Source organism: Muscardinus avellanarius (genome assembly GCF_963383645.1).
Source record: "Muscardinus avellanarius genome assembly, chromosome: X".
Classification (NCBI taxonomy): domain Eukaryota; kingdom Metazoa; phylum Chordata; class Mammalia; order Rodentia; family Gliridae; genus Muscardinus; species Muscardinus avellanarius.
In genome coordinates this window covers 130865144-130882837 of record NC_137792.1, presented here as the reverse complement: position 1 = coordinate 130882837, position 17694 = coordinate 130865144, and the positions used below count along the sequence as shown (strand labels likewise).

General features: G+C 40.9%; 1 protein-coding gene and 1 pseudogene across 2 annotated transcripts; one reads left to right on the top strand and one right to left on the bottom strand.

The window, feature by feature from the left end:
• Nucleotides 1-5629: 5629 nt before the first annotated feature.
• ARMCX5 (armadillo repeat containing X-linked 5) lies at nt 5630-9146 on the top strand (the record flags this gene model as incomplete). The annotated part of the gene is given in 3 exon segments (XM_080719038.1): nt 5630-7306; nt 9021-9035; nt 9039-9146. Coding segments are annotated over 3 exon segments (1800 nt in total).
• A 4614-nt stretch (nt 9147-13760) lies between these two features.
• Nucleotides 13761-15054, bottom strand: LOC308279084 (forkhead box protein P2-like; annotated as a pseudogene). The gene is made up of 2 exons: nt 14982-15054; nt 13761-14882 (listed from the first exon to the last, which is right to left on the bottom strand). The product of its transcript is annotated as a forkhead box protein P2-like (transcript).
• Nucleotides 15055-17694: the final 2640 nt, after the last annotated feature.

Sequence of the window (17694 nt, the reverse complement as noted above, 5' to 3'; positions counted from 1 at the left end):
AACGAGACTCTCCCAAATACATTCTGTGGTTCCAACATCACATTAATATCAAACCCAAATACAGACAGTTCAAGGAAGGATAACTATAGGCATTTATCTTTGATGAATTTGCATGCAAAACTGCTAAACAAAATATTAGCAAAATGCATTTAAAAGCACATACTCTGCATGCTGCTTCCCAGAGCAGTTTTTCACGGTACAGTTTGGAGCTCATTTCTGGATACTATGAAGCAGCCCATTTCCTACTAACAAAAGTACAAATTCCATTCTCTATTGAAATATATCACCCAATTTTACTCACATTACTTTATCTTAAGAGAATGTAAAACATAATTTATGTATAGAGCCTTGTTGAGATTAAACACTGAAGCTGGAGCTCCAAAGCATCATGCACAAAATACTGAAATACATGAAAGGAGACATCAACATAATATTTTTTCATCCCATCTTATTTGAAATAATATTTTTATGTCATTCCTACATTAATTTAGCACTTCCATATAAATTTATTTTGCAGCTCATAAGAACTTTCTGAGACTATTAATAAAGCTACCATGTGTTTTTAAGAAAGTGTAATTAGGACATTAATTCTGTAAATTTCTGTTATCTTGAACTTTTTCTCTAATTTTGTGAGAAGATAATGATTTCTTTTTTCAAAGGGGGCAAGTTTTTGGAGCATTTATAATCACCAGTGGGACTTGATGGCCTTGCCAATAGAAAGAGTGAAACAATGCTTGGCATGGAGGCACACACTTGTAATCCCTGCACTTGGGAGTCTGAAAGAAGAGGATCGCGCAGGTTCGAAGCCAGACTCGCTGGCTTAAGAGACCCTGTTTCCAAATTAAAGAATATAAAATAGGTCTGGGAGTGTAGCTTGGAGGTAGAAGGGTTTCCAGAAACCTAAGTACCACCAAAAAAAGAAAAGAAAGAAAGAAAGGAAAAAAAAGAAAGAAAGAAAGAAAGAGTAAAAGAGTCACATTTTTTTCCATGGGGGTGAATGAATGGGTGTATGAATAATGTCCCAGGTATCTTAGGTTACAAAACATATCCTCATTTCTATGTGGATTGGTATCATCTGAATAGCAAATTATGTATTAATATAACATTATTGAACTTGGACAGAAGCCTAGAGATCTCATTTCTTGCCATGTATATACATCAGAGGATTGTCTCCATATTGGAGTATTTAGCCAGAAATCACAGTTCTATCTGGCAGATAGATCTTAACTCTGCAGAAATGTTAAATACATAACAACAATGTGTAAAAGAAAATTAGATAAGAGTAAAAAGTTCTGGTGTGCCATTGACCATAGGTTGACTATAGATAATAATAGCATCCTGTATATTTAAACAATCTGGAAGAAAGGATTTTGAGTTTCACTATAAAGAAACGATTAATATTTGAGGATTTAGATACATTTAACCTAATTCAAACATTATGAAATAATACACATATCTAAACATTATATGGCACCCATTAATATGTATAATTTTATGTGGGTTTTTTTTGGGGTGCTGGGGATTGAACCCAAGGGAATTCTATTCTTAGATTTTCAACCCCTTGCCCAATATGATCTGCTATCAAACTTTTTGTTCTTTGCCAATCTGATAGACAAGAAATCAGATATCACTGTAATTATAATTTGTATTTGCATTTACTATTATCAGTAAGATTAAACATTTTGTCACATATTTAAAAACATTTTAAAACATTGGAGCTGGACATGGTGGTGCATGCTTGTAATTCCAGTACTTGGGAAGTTGAGACAGGATTATCAGTTCACGGTGAGCTTTAGTTACTTAGTGAGGCTCTCTGCAACTTAGTGAGATCCTGTTTCAAAATACAAACAACAAAAAATAGAGGTGGGGGTGTATCTTGGGGGTAGAATGCCCCTGGCTTCCATCCCCAGCACTGAAAAAAAAAGAAAGTATATCTTTTCCGTGAATAGTCTTTTCATATATTTACATATTTTCCCATTGGATTGTTGGTCATTTGTTTATGAACTCATAGGGACTTTCTATATATTAAGTATCTTTGTAAAAGTATAGTGGTAAGTATGAAGACAGAAAAATTAACCATAAGTATTGAATCCAAATTACATGTATCCCCGAAAAAATTCTTATAAGATATTAATATACCCCAGGGTTCTTTCCAAAGCACAGTTTTAAAAACTCTTTGCTCCATTTCACTACTGAAAAGCCATATAGACAGCATCTCCTGTGTGGCTGACTCTGGGATAAGCCTGGCATCTTTCCTATAATAGATTTTTGGTGCAAGAAATATCTAGGTCAGGCCTAGAAGAGACCCATGAAGGGGGAGTTGGTTGATGGTTACAAAACTCTATTGGCATTAATGCTCTTTCATAAGAACAATTGTTTACCCCAAGCTCAAGGTCAGCCCTCTGCATATTTAGCTGGAAAGAATATCGTGGGAGCGTGACACATCCACAAAGAGGTAGTTTGGTATTAAGGTGTTTCTCCAGTTTCTTCTCTTTTTCCTTTATTCTTGCACTACGTTACCTAAGACTATCTCATTACCAGCACCGTGGGAAATAACGGTGAAAGATTGAGGCAAGAGGAAAAGGAAAGGCCAAGTAGAGGCCGCTAATATCAACTCGCAAGTCAGGAGCTTTGCAGAGCCTCCATGTTTACAGTTCCTGCAGAAAATCAAGTGCATGGAGAGCCAGGTAAGAGGGCTTCTCTCGCAGAGGGAACACAAAGTTTGTGTAGCTTATTAGAATGTACACTCCCATCTCAGCCTTCTCTCCTGTCTTTTCTACCTCCAGCGCACCTCCTCTAATTTGCCCATCGGGGTGCTCTTTGGGGTTTGGATACGTGAACTTGTAAAACGTGTACCCCTTTGATAGCCTTCTGCTGAGTCTGGCCAGAGCTGATTTCCTCACACCACAGCCTGGAACCCGTGTGCGTTTCAATTCGGAGAGGAACGGTAAGATTGGTAAGAGAAGCTCTTAAAAGAGAGTTAATACTGAGACCCTATGGAATTGGTCGGCTTCTCGGAGTTTAGCCCTGTTCTTTTTTCAGGTCGGGATTGGTGCCTGCGCCCTCCCATTAAGCTCAGACGCAGAGAGGGCGGGGCGAAGGCCGCTGACGCAGGGAAAAGCGACGCCCGACGCCCAGGGACGCTCCGGGTCGCTGCGCTCCTCCCAGCCAGCCGGATCCTCTTAAAACACACTCTAACTCCTCCCTTTGCCAACTTCGGTGTTGGGAACGTGGCGGACCCTACACTGCGGAGGGAGAGGTAAATGCGAAGCAGTCATTATGTGCGGGAGCCTGAGGATCACTGCGAACGAGAAAATGAATGCCAAAAAGTGACAGTAGTTTTCTCACCACGGCCCTTTATCTCATTAAGTATGTCGTCATAAGTCTCGGATGCTGGGCCAACCCACAGACGCAGTCGCCGCCATTGTCTCCGGTGTTAGTGCCAGACTGTTCGTCCCTCCTGTATGGCAAGGCGCCCCCTTGAAACAAGGAAATAAGAAAATTGCCTCTGATCCGAGCAGAACAGGTCAGTGAGAAAGCGAGCATCGCTTTGGAGGTGAATGTGGATATTGGTGATGAGTGCGGAATACGTGACTTGGCCTTGGGGAGGCGGGCGCGGGCGGGGAAAGGTAGAGAGGGGCTGGGGATGGTCTGTCTCTTGCAAGGTGGGTTTCTAGAAACTTACCCCATTTCCAGCTATGTTTGGGAAAGGAAAGGGGGCATAGTGGTGGCTTCCACAGGGAAAACGAACTATGTAAAGAGAAAAAGGGACGGTGCTACCGGTAAGGAAGGTGCATGAGGGGCTGAGAGAACATAAAAATAGATTGTAAATATGTGATAATCATGTTTTCGTGTTCTGGTTACTAGTCTGGCCATTAAAAACCATATCTCTCTCACTGTCTTTTCATTTGCTTTGTGGGTGTGCATCATGCGTTTATCTGTGTAAATCTATTTCCAAGTTTGCAGTACTCCAAATTTCCCTAAAGATCTATAGAGGGCAGCAGAACTCAAAGCGAGCAGAAAAGAAAAAGAAAATTGACCTGAGTTCTGTAGAATGGGCAGTCCTTCAAAGTGGTAGCCGGCCAAGATTTCTAAGCAAGTTGGAATTTAATTTAACCTCTAGCTCCCCTCTCTTCTGGCTTTGCATACATGTCCTCCCTTACCTCCATCATAACACAGAGAAGGAAACTTAAGTACTTATAAGAAATTTAAAAGTGATGTTTCATGTTTCCCCAGCTTCCATGGTTTATGCATTTCATACCTACTGACACCACTACTACTTTGGAGGGATGTTTGAGTTGCCTCTGCATGGAGATTGTCAGACTGAGAAAAGAGCAGAGGAATCTGGTGCTGTTCTCTGTCAAGGACTCAGCATCCATGGTCTCCATGGTCTCATTTATTTGTCTTTGTGTTTGTGAATCTCTGTGGGTAGATCTATTCATGGGTCTTGAGAAATGTCAGTAGGGAAGGTGTGTAAAATAACTCGACATGAAGCTAGGGAATGGTGAAGAAGAAAAAAATTCTCTGTATCAGTTAAGGTTGGTGTGAGGTTACAGAGATAGACGTGACTAAGACTAGGGAATTCTGTCTCTTCTGTTTTGTCAGCTTATCATTGATCTGTCTGCTCTTTTGCTAATTTAGTTGGGAGTCTTGATATATTTTGAGGTTGCAGAATGTGAAGACCTGCTTTTCCCACTCCCCACTTGTTTGTCCTGCTCATGCTTCACTGTAGCCAAATTCTGAACGAGGAAAGTTCTAGAACAGTCACTGGAGAGGAAAATAGTAGGTTATAGGGAGGATGAAGAACAGCTCTGAAGCAGGGCATTGGGAGGAGAGGACTGAGAGGAGGGAAACACTGAATAAAATGTATGTGTGAAGGCAAGAATAGGTACCAGGGACCAAGGTCTCTCTACCAAGAGATCAGTTCCCATATCCTATTTATTTGTTCATAGATCTGTCTGTAGGTCTGCTGTAAGTTTTATCAACATTGGAAGCAAAGAAAAGAGGAGGAAATTATTCCAGATGAGTGCAGGTTGGTCTAAGTATGGGGACTCCTGGGTAGACCTATAGGATGGGCTAGTAGATATCTGCTTGGCTCCAGCAGGGCTCAAGAATTAGCCTAGGGATTCCTCAGTCTCTGTCACTCCCATCCAGCTTTCCTAGCCACTATGATCTTGTTTGGTGCTTCAAAATGTTACTGGTAGCCCCTGGAGGTGTAAAGAGCAGGTCAAATGAGAAGAAGTTTGCAAATTATCTACTTCTCCCACATAGCACTGAATTTCCATAATGTCCTATCTCTATATGCTTTTCAGCATGAGGAGAAACATCAGCAGAGACTTAAAGTCCCATTTCCTTCCTCCCCCCCCTAGGTCCAACTTCAGTGGCAGATCTGGTAGCCTTGGAGTGGCTGAAGACCACCATCCTCCACAGGGCTGCTCCCAGGCACAGCCCTCCTTCTTTACCTTGAGTGAGCTTCCTCAGCATGTTGTCTATATCATTGGCAGAACATGTGGTTGGAAATGGGGCTGGATGACTACTGGACTTTCAAACACCAACTTGGGACAGACCTTCAGTCAAGGCTGAAACAAGGGTAGGGTATTACTTGGTTTTGCCTTTGACTTGGGCCATGATGGGCTCAAGGGCTAGGGCAAAGGCTAGAGAAGAAGCAGGGGCTAGCTTGAAAGCTGGAACCAGTGGCCCTTCCCATGCTAGAGGGGAGACTAAGACTCAGGCCAAGGCAGTGGTTGAGGCAGAACCAAAAACAGAAATAGAGACCCAGGCCAAAGCTGGGAATGGAGCACTGACCAGGACAGAGACAGTGACCTACACTCATCCTCTGGCTGTGGTAACAATAGTGAGAAACCTGGAAGATAGGATGAATACTAGAGGGACGGCTGAGACTAAGGCAAAACCACGGGCAGAGCTGGGTACAGTGTCCCAAACCAAGTCAAAAGCCATTCCTGTACCTAGGGTGAATTCAACAACCACGTGTGAGATCAGGATTGGTGCTGGCAGTGAGGTAAATATCAGGTCCTATGTTGAGGCTGATGATAAGGCCAGTATTGGGTCCAGGCATGTGATAAAGGAAGATGTCAGCATTGAGTTCAGGATTGACAACAAAGCTGGTGTTGAGATCAAGTCCACTGATGAGGATGAAGAAAATGTCTGCTCCTGGTTCTGGACTGGAGAAGAACCTAGTGTAGGGTCTTGGTTCTGGCCTGAAGAAGAGAGCCCTCCTCTTCAAGTTTATATACCCCCGCCTACCCCACCCAAGATCGAGGAAGAACCCACGCCCACACACAAACACAAACTGACTATAAAAGAAAAAGCAAAAAAATGGTTAAGGGCTAGGTATATTGTCCTAGTCCCAGTTGAGGAATGGAAACCATCCTTGCCTCCAGACGGGAACTGGACCCTGGTTGCAACCTTGATTGAAACTCCTTTGGGGATTCGGCCTCTGACCAAGATCCCACCTTATGAGGGGCCTTACTTCCAGACCTTAGATGAGATAAAAAACCAGATCAGACAAAAGGAAAAGTATGGGCCTAATCCAAAGGCCTGCCGCTGTAAATCACGCACCTTTAGTTTAGAGCCTAAAGAATTTGATAAACTTGTTGACCTACTTAAGTTAACTAAGGATCCTTTCATTCATGAAATAGCTACGATGATAATGGGTATCAGTCCTGCTTACCCTTTTACTCAAGATATAGTACATGATGTTGGTATTACTGTTATGATTGAACACTTTGTCAATAATCCCAATGTTAAAGAATGCCCTAGAGACTTTGGTATGATAGACAACAGCTCTGAGTCTTCTGAAGAATCCAAAATGGGCGAGTCACACATACATCAAATTTGTAAGGACATTATCTCTCATCCCTTGAACTCCCCTATGCAGCTGGCTGGAATAAAATTATTAATGCACCTGAGTGTGAAATTCGAGAATCACCACATGATTGCCAGATATATCCCAGATTTCCTTATATTGTTAAATAAGGGAAGTGTCAAAACCAAGTTTTGTATTTTAAAAGTGTTTACATGCTTGTCTAAAAATCAAGCCAATACAAGAGAACTGATTAGTGCTGAAGTACTGTCTTCATTGGTTGCACTCTTTAACAAGAATGAGGCAAAGGCCAATATTCTTAATACCATTGAAATATTTGAGAATATAAACTTCCAATTCAAAAAAAAGGCAAAGCTGTTTACCAAGGAAAACTTCACTAAATCTGAACTTATTTCAATATTCCAGGAAGCAAAAGGGTTTGGTCAGAAACTCCAAGAATTAGCAGAGCATAGTGATCCTGAGGTGAGAGATAAAGTAATACGATTAATACTCAAACTCTGAATAGTTTTATGTTTTCACAAAGCCTTGAACAATTATTTTTGCCTTTGCAAAATGAAATTAATGCATATTATAATATAAGTTCAGTACTTATGTTCTCTGTGTTGAGGCAATTTTATGGGCACCATTTGAGCGCTTGAACATTTGTTGATTTTTATTGTGCTATATAATATAAATGGAAATATTTTTAGTATTTCTACAACGTGACCTGATAATGATCTTATTTATCCAGAGTAAGATATACTTCTGCGTTTTAAATTGATATAAGTGTATTCTTTGGAGATTTTATTTACGTGTTAATAAAGCTGCATCTAAAACTGATGAAAACATTGTCCTAGTTCTTCAGTTGAAATGTAGTTAGAGATAAAACAAACAACATATAGATGGTGAAAAACACTCTTTATGTCAGTAGGGGGCATGCAAGCAAAACAAATGTTCACATTGGCTATCCTTTAGTTTTAGTATGTTCAAGGAGTAATTTTCAAGGAGTAGAATCACTGTAAGCAAGAAGATAGAGCTGTGTTACTACCTATCCATAGGTTCTAGCTGATAGGGCATCAGATGTCCTTTCTGGACATCTCTGGGGAAGTGGGTGAGGACAGACTCAGGAGGAAGGGAAACACAGAGACTTTCATTCTGGTCTGAATCCCAGAACTTGTACTTGGTCTTCCATATAGAATTTCTCATTAGGATGTCTTGACGTTTTTTACCCCCCAAGAGGATTACTGATTCTCACCCCCATTCAGTAAAGCTGCAGATGACTGGGAAGGATGGTTCTGAAGGGATCCAGCCCTCCTGTATTCTCATCAGCTTTCTCCCCATCCAGGGGTACCAGATTTACAGCTTCTGAGGTTTCCTTCCTGCTGATGAGGGAGGGTCTGGGGACCACCTACAGAAACTTCTTCATAGATAGTCTCATCTGTCCTACCTTGGTAACTGTTGACTCTCATTCTTGCTTTTGTTTTCTGGCCAATACTCTGGAACTGGTGGTTTGTATCTGTTCTTTCTTGCTGGCAGATTCTTGTTCATGCTGATTTTTCTTGATCAGAACATAATTATGTGTGATATAGCTGTGGACTACTAAAGTGCTTTAGGAATATGTAGTTAGAAATAAATTCCCTTAATTTCACAATTTGCACAGTTTACAGAGTTGAAGCCATGTTGCCTATACCACCTCATTCTCTCCTGTTTACAGTTATTGGAAGCTAGGTTCTGGGTAGGAGTTTGTGATATCAGTTGGCAGTGTATAGATTGGGATCTGGGATCACTTCTGCTTCTCCTACACCCCAAACTCCTTTACTGTTATAATTCTTTTTCCTTTGTTACCCAGAGTTGGGGACAATAGATACTACAATCAGTATAGAAATGCTGGTCTTTCTGTTGACCTTCCTCTCTCCAGCATTAGGAGAAGGCCTAAACTGAAAATGTCAACATGATGGAATATACTGCTAGTTTTAACAACTATTTCTCGTTTAATTTCTATTAAGGTCAGGTGTGAACCCATTTTTCATACTTCTATGAGTTAACAGGAAGGACAATTTGCCATACTTTCATATTAAGAGGGAAAAAAGCAGAGCTTTTGGATTTTTGGTTTTGGTTTGTTTTGTTATTGTTGCTATTTGCAGATTTAATTTAGTTGAGTTTTTAAGTTCTTTATAACTTGTTTTTTAATTTACAGAGCTCCCCTAGCCTATAGTACCAGCAGGGGGTACTGCTTTCAGTATTGGAGATCTTCATAATACGAATGGACCAGACCCTTTGGAAATATTCTGTGTCTCAAATGCCCTGTGGAGCATACATTTAATCAGTTGATGGCTATGGGATTTGCCAATATCAGCTAAAGAGAAGGGTGAGTGTGGGTTGTAACATGTATTTGTGTCAAAACAAAAAGTTGTTGGTCTCTCCTTGGGTGGGAATTGTGAGAGGGAGAATCATAATCCCAAATTGTTCCCAAGGTGTCATTTGTTGATTTGTTGATGTACACTTAGGGTGCTTCCAGCTTTTGCCTATTCTGAATAATTCTGCAGTGGAAATAGGAGTACAAGTATCTGTTGAAATCTCTAAATTTAACTCTTTTGAGTATATACTTAGAAGTGGAATTGCTGAGCGATGTAATTCTGTGTTTAGCTTTTTGAGGAATTGACAAACTTTTCCACAGTGACTATACAACTTTATTTCTCCAGCATCATCATACAATTGTTCTAAATTTTTCCATATTTTTGCCTACAGTTTTTTTTTTTTTTTTTTTTGGTTGGTTCTGGAGATAGAACCCAGGGGCATTGTACCTCCAAGCTATACCCTCAGCCCTATTTTTTATTCTTCGTTTTGAAACAGGGTCTCACTGAGTTGCAAAGGGCCTCACTAAGTAGCTGAGGCTGTCCGTGAACCGCAATCCTCCTGTCTCAGCCTCCCAAGTGCTGGGATTACAAGCGTGTGCCACCACGCTCGGCTTTGCCTACAGTTTTTAAGTAATTTGTTGGTACATTATAATTATTCAACATAGTGAAATTCAAACAGATTTAAATATATATAGTAGCATATTTATATATGCACACATAACTTGGTCTGTTCCCCTCCAGGTCCAACTCCATTCCCTCCTTTCTCCCTTCCCATACATGTTAGTGAGGATGGCCATGATACTTTCATATATTAATAGAATACTTTTTTCCATTATTTTTAAAATTTATTTTAACTGGATACTTAACATAAAATTGTACATATTAATGGCTTTCATGCACTATTTTAATACATATATACATTTTGTAATGCTCTCATCAGGTTAAACAGATCTGTTTCCCCAAGCATTTCTCATTTCTTTTTCTTAAAAACTGTCCAAATAGTGTGTGTGTATGTGTGTGTGTGTGTGTGTGTGTGTATACACACACATACATACATGTACATGTTAGCTCTTTATTTTATTTTATTTTATTTTGTGTGTGTTACTGAAGATTAAGCCCAGGGGCATTTGACTTCCAAGATACACCCCCTGCCCTTTTTTTTATTCTTTATTTTGAAACAGAGTCTCACTAAGTTGCGGAGGGACTCACTAAGTAGCTGAGGCTGGCTTCAAACCTCTACAATCCTTCTGTCTCAGCCAAGTACTGGGATTACAAGCATGCGCCACTATGCCCAGGGGCTTGTTAGTTTTTTTAAATGTATAATACACTATTGTTTTTCTATAGTTACTCCTGTGTGTAATAGCACATCAGAATTTCTTACTGCTGTCTAACTGAAAATTAGTATCCATTGATAAATCTTTCTTCATTCCCTACTGCCCACTTCCCTTGGCCACTGGTAACTACCATTCTACTCTCAATTTACGTGATATCAGCTCTTTTAGATTCCAGGTATGAGTGAAATCATGTAGTGTTTGATGTTATGTGCCTCACTTGTTTCATTTAACATAATGATATATACCTCCATCTGTATTGTTGCAAATGAAAGGATTTCATGTTCTTTTTATGAATGAATAGTATTCCATTGTTTATATAGACCACATTTTCTTTATTCATTTAGATTGTTTCCACCTATCTATTGGGAGTGCAGATGTCTGTTTAACAATTGATTTCATTTCATTGGATATATGCACAGTATGGGATTGCTGGATTATATCATAGTTCTATTTTAATTTTTATACTCTTAATATTGTTTTATATAATGACTAATAATTTATCCTTACTTGGATGAGGTGATAACTCAGTGTGGTTTTGATTTTAATCTTCCTGATGATTAATGATGTTGAACATTTTTTATGTGTCTCACAATTTTTTTACTTCTGTTTAATTTCCAAAGTGCTAGGAATTGTATTCAATTATATGCAAACAAATTCCAATTGAGAGAATTTTATCAATCTTTTTTTCTTTGCTTCATAAGTCTCACAAAATTCCTTAAGATTCTTTAAGCAAGCCAGGCATGGTGGCGCACGCTTGTAATGCCAGCATTTGGGAGGCTGAGACCAGAGGATCATGGTTCGCAGATAGCCTCATCTACTTAGTGAGGCCCTCAGCAACTCAGTGAGACCCAGTTTCAAAATAAAGAATAAAAATAGGGCAGGGTGTGTAGCGCAGAGGTAGAATGTCCCTGGGTTCCATCCCCAGACCTGAAAAAAAAAAGATTCTTTAAGCACATGTATCTTAAACAACAGAGATAAAAATACAGAATACTGGAGTGATATTCCATCAATATTTGACACTTACTATACAAAATGTTAATGGTAAAAGTAGAAATAGATTCAAAGAATGAAATGTTGAATCAGTATTTTGCAAGTTAATTAAAAATTCTATTTTAATTTATGTTCCTCAGGAAAAGGCAAGATGCAGCCTCCCTTTAATGTTTATCTCTCCTGAAATCTATTTCAAACAAAACAAGAGAGGCTTTTTTAATCTATGCAAGATAAACATAAATTTTTTCAAACGCACTGATTCAAATAAGCATAAAATATCTGATCTATTAAGTATGAACATTTTAATTTTACAAATTCAGAGTAGCAGTACATCAGACATTAAATATATAATTTATACATTTACTTTAACATACCATTCTTTTTCTGAGATATTTCATGATTAAACTTTAATAATAAAATGAAAATTCTGAAATAGCAGTTGCCAAATGAAAAATACAACTAACCTAACAATAACATAATTTAGCTCAATTACTATTCCAGGTTCTAAAATATAATGTTTAATAAGCTATTTTATTAAGTCATTATTTTTTTTATTTTAATATTCTTAACACTGGACAATCATATTTTAAAAATACCTCTTTAGGTATCTTCTGTCTGCAGTTTATGACAACCTGTATTTGGTGCATATAAGCAAGGGGAGCTGCACCAACAACTCCCACATGTTTACTATGAATGTCCTTCATGTCTAAGAAATTGTGTGTGTGTGTGATACTTAGGGTTAAACCCAGGGGCTTTCTACCATTGAGCTATATCCGCAGCCATTTTTATCTTTAATTTGGAAACAGAATCTCCCTAAGTTAATATGTGTTGGCTTTAAACCAATGATCCTCCTGTCTTAGCCTCCCAAGTGCTAGGATTATAGGCATGTGCCACTGTGCCCAGCTCAAAGAGGGCTTTTTGGGGGGGATGGGGAGGGAGAACAACAGGATGTAACTTTTATTTGTTTTTAAAGTTTTATTGTTTTAGCATTTTATATAGGAGTGAGCATTTGCATACTCAGGAGAATAGCTAAAATTAAAAGACCTCAAGCTACCCATGGCATGGCTGATAGGATGAAGCAGGGATATAAAAACCTGTGTCTGATTGCTAACTTTCCTTGTTTTAGAGTACTGCTACTCTCAAGAGCATATATTCAGTTTTTTACTTCGAGTTTTATTACTTCTTTTGTATTATTTAGTACATCTAAAGACACTCCCAAAAGACATATTTTTCCATTTTGGAAAAGTAATGGTTTGGAACCTGATGAAACACATTAACATTCACAGTGTGTTTTTCAAAAAGGTGATGGAGCAAAAGTGCTACAAAGCAATTAAGTAGATGATCCTAAAGATGTTAATATGTCAAATAAAGTGCTTAAAAAGTCAACAAAATAATATCTTGTGAAAAGTCAAATGAAAATGGATACATATAAATGTCACATTTTCATATTTCTCTTTGACCAGATAGTTAGTGAAAAGAAGAAAATATAAAAATGAGGGAAAGGACTGATCCTACCTCAATAACTTGAAGTTAAGAGTATATGATATTTAGCTATAGGAAGTATGGATATAAGTTACAACTCATTCTAATGGCTGAATGGTACATACACTTTTTATAATTCAGATCCTAATGTTTTCCCCTGAAATTCTAAGCTCTACCATTGTCAATACTTTTCAGTAAACAAGAAACTGATATGCTTGACACTACTGAAATAAAATCAGACATTTTTAAAGTGTCATACACATTTCTGAAATCCACAATACATCAATTTTTAATATTTCTACTCTCTCAGCTCTATTAAAAGGATGGTAGGGGAAAGATTTTAGAGTAATTAATGATATAGTTAGCTGCTAAATATTAATAGGAATCATAGTCTTGCATAAAATATAACATATAAACCTTGCCAGTACAGACGCACCAGTAATTAAAGTTGAATATGTAAGTAATTACCCTGATTTATAAGACAGGCAAAGAGTTACACTTTACTAGTTTCTCTGTAAACTGTGGGTAACAGTTAAACTTTGCATTTTACAGTTTATAAAAATGAGCACTGTCTTGACTATAGTTCATAAATGGTTTAAAGACCTGTAATAGTAGTAAAATTGCAACAACGTATTGCACAAGAATATTCTTACTGCATCACACGAACCAAATTCTGATAATGACCCATAAGACACAGTTTGATCTTAGAGCTTCTAAATGCCCTGGAGGACACAAGTAGCACTAAGAATTGGTGGAGGATTGCAATACCAGCAGTTACAGGAGGAGGCCGCTGGATGTGTTATTGATCAGTCCAGGGTTACTTAGCAAAGGTAAACTGCTCTCGGCCAAGGCAGCCTGCAAACTGGCATTAAGAGCTGCTCCATAGGCTAAACTTGTAGGTATAATTTTTAGTAAGGTTGGACTTCCTGTTATCTTTTGTGACCTTCTGGCATTCTACTTCATCCACAGTCCACACTGCTCCTTTAACATTCTCTACTCGAACAAAACACTGTACAGGCTGAGATTATGACGTACCACATTCTTCCAAATCGCTGCATTCCGCCTGAAGTAAGCAAATGCCATGTAAACCAGGTGTAAATTTCATTGTTAACAGCCTGTCAGATGACTCCATGATAGCCTGCCTTATGACAGTTACGTACGTAAATGGAGGTCTGACATCTGCATTTTTAAAAAACTCGTAGTTTCGGGCAACCTCTGATGACAGGGGAATGTTGTGTTTGTCTGAATGTTGCCTTCGTGTGGCTCCCACATTGGGCACACTGGCTGGGTTGATTAATGAGGGTCCCTGGGTAATCGGGGTGACTGGGGCTGTTGGTGTGCTAGGGGTTTGAGGTAAGCTCTGTGGGGATGTCTCCAACATGTTCTTCGACATGTTGACACCACACACCAGATTTAGGGCTTTGGGAGATGGTTTGGGCTCTGAGGGTCGCATGTGCAAGTGGGTCATCCTTGCTCGAAGATGTTCGCGTTCTTTAGAAAGCTGTATTTCTAACTGCTGGACCACCTGCATTTGCACTCGACACTGGGAGGTGCTTCTGTCGTCCACCATGTGCTCATTGCTAAGGTGCTTTAAAAACTGTCCAAAATCTTCACAAATGCTTTCACAGTTTGGCCATTTGCAGACTCCATGGCCGTAGGGAGTGTGAGAGGCCCCAGTCCCCTCATATGACCGTACACTGAGAACTGAAGACTGCCCATTCACGATGGAATGATGAGTTATGGGTGGTGATGCTTCGGAAGTGGTGGAGAAGGTAGTCAAGGAGGAGTTGTTGGTGCTGGGTTCCAGCCCTCCATGTTTAATGCCATTGTCGTCCATACTGTGAACTCCAGTCACTTCTTTCCATAACTGCTGAATTTCAGCAGGACTTAAGCCAGCTGTCCTCAAATGTTAGGTGTCCTAAGAGCAGAACTCCATCAACAAGGCCTTTCTTGATAGCATCAATGTATATTCTGCATCAGAACTCGCATCCTCACCTGCTGCCTCTCTGCTACACCATAAACTGTCATCAGGACCACTGCTACTGCTTTCCAACTCTCCTGCCCACATAGATTGATGTTGCACATTTTATATACCTGTTTGCCATATGAATGTCTGTCTGGTTTTAATAAATGTTGTTTAGATCTATTGTTCATCTTATAATTGGATAATTTATTTTCTATTGAGTTTCTGGAGTTTCTAAATATATTCTAGATATCATTAGTTTGGTCTAATTCCATTTGTCTATTTTTACCCTTATTTTCTGTGCTTTTGGCAGTGTCCTGTCCAAAAAACCCTTGCCCATTCCAATGTACTAAAGCATTTCTTTATTTTTCTAGTAGTTGTTTAGTCTCAGGTACGCATTATATTTAAGTCTTTAATTCATTTTGAATTGATTTTTGTAACTGATGAAAAACCCTTCTGTATGTAGATATCTAATTCTCCCAGCACTGTTTATAAGAAGGCTATCCTAAAATCCTTGGTGGTCCAGTGGTTAAGATGGGGCGCTCTAATCGCCGTGACCTGAGTTCAATTCCTGGTCGGAAAAAAAAAAAAAAAAAAAAAAGCCATGAGAAAACACCACAGCAAAGAAATAAAAACGGTAAATACAAGGGACAGAGAAAAAGGGCTGGAAAAACAAGTCACCGGAAAAAAACCAGCCCGAAGTGCCGCGCCCACGCGGCGCGGAGTGGCCGGAGCAGCCGGAGCGGCCAGAGCCGCAGCGCGGATTGGGGGGAGCCGCTGAGCGGAGCGGCCTGAGCAGCCGGAGCAGCCAGAGCCGCGGTGCGGAACGGCCGGAGCGGCCAGAGTGGCCAGACCCGCGGTACAGAGCAGCTGGAGTCGCGGTTCCGAGCAGCTGAGCAGAGCGGCCAGAGCAGCCGAGCAGAGCGGCCAGAACAGCCGGAGCAGTCAGAGCTGCAGCGCGGATTGGCTGGAGCGGCGGCGCGAGGTGGCCGGAGCCGCGGAGTGGAGCGGCCGGAGCAGCCGGAGCAGAGTGCCCAGAACAGCTGAGCGGAGCTGCCAGAGCAGCCGGAGCAGAGCGGCCAGAACAGCCGGAGCAGCCAGAGCCGCGTCGCGGAACGGCCGGAGCGGCCGGAGTGGCCAGACCCACGGTGCAGAGCAGCCAGAGCCGCGGTGCAGAGCGGCCGGAGCAGCCGGAGCGGCCAGAACCGTGGTGCGGAGCAGCCAGAGCCGCGGCGCAGAGCGGCCGGAGCGGCGCGGCCTACATCTCCCCTAGCAACACCAGGCTCCAGAGAGGAGGGAGACTCAAAACAGAGCTCAAATCCAGAGAGGAGGTACTCTGGCCTCGCGGCCTAGGATGCAGAAGCAGCGTCTTACTGCTGGCGGCAGCGGCGAGTTCACCGGACAGCCCTAGACCAACCCACTCAACCAGCCACCAGTCGCCTGAGAGGAGGGGTGGACAGCGAGCCGAGGTGAGCAGGTGCTGAACAGCCGGGCGGCAGTCAGCAGTTTTGTTGGTGCAGGGAACATCTAAAGCTCCCAAGGGCTGGGCGCAGCACAACTGGCAAGGACTCAGAGCAGAGATCAAAACCAGAGAAGAAATACGCCGCATCACAGCCGAGGGTGTGGCAGTGGTGCCATATTGCCAGTGGCGGCAGCAGCGAATCCACCGAGTTCACTACAGCTCCATCAGCGCACTCAACAACCGTGAGTCAAATTGCGGCCCGTAGGGGAGAAATCCCAGTACTGCACTCCCAGGGACTTGCGCAGATAGTCTCCCTGGGTCGGAGATTTTAGCAGTGCAGCCCAGTGGGGGAGTGGCAGTGGCAGAGATATCATACCATAGTCACAACTCCCCACTGGAGAACGCCCAACTTGGCACCCCCCACGGTCTAAGCAGCCTTGATTGACTCCCTGGGTCTGAGACTTTGTGATACAACACAGTAAAGGAGTAGTGGTGACTGAGATACCATAGACTAGAGATCCAGAGCATCTTAAGTGAACTTGTAGTGACTCAGGGAAGAACCCAGAGAAGGCACAAACTTCCAAAATCATGGGAAAGAGAAATAACAATGGAGCAGTGAATGCCAACAACACCACAACATCAGAATCTGATAACACAGAAACCCAAAGATCTCTAGAAGATCAAATTAGGAAAATAACTTTAGAAATAATAGAGGACTTTCGAAAAGAATTTAGAGAGAGTCAAAAAGAGATAAAGGATGCAATTAATGAAGTAAAGGCCTCAATTCAAAGTATAAACAACAGATTAGACCACATGGAGAATAGAATCTCGCTTCTTGAAGATGATCATTCTAAAAATGAACGCATAGTTTCTAATTTAGAAAAAAAAACCCGACAGCAGGAATCTGACATTGAAGAAATATGGGCCCATTTCAAGAGAGCTAACCTAAGAATAATTGGAATAGAGGAGGGAAAAGAAGGTGAAACCAAAGGGATCAACAATCTCTTCAGGGAAGTAATAGCAGAAAATTTTCCAAACATAGAGCAAGAGGTCGATACACAGGTCCAGGAAACTTATAGAACTCCCTTTAGACAGGATCAGAGAAGAGGATCCCCACGCCACATAATTGTCAAAATGACTAATGTGGAAGCCAAGGAGAGAATCTTAAAGGCAACAAAAACAAAAGGCCATGTGACATACAGAGGCAAACCAATTAGAATCACTCCAGACTTCCCAAACCAAGTTATGAAAGCCAGAAGGGCTTGGAGTAACATATTCCAAAC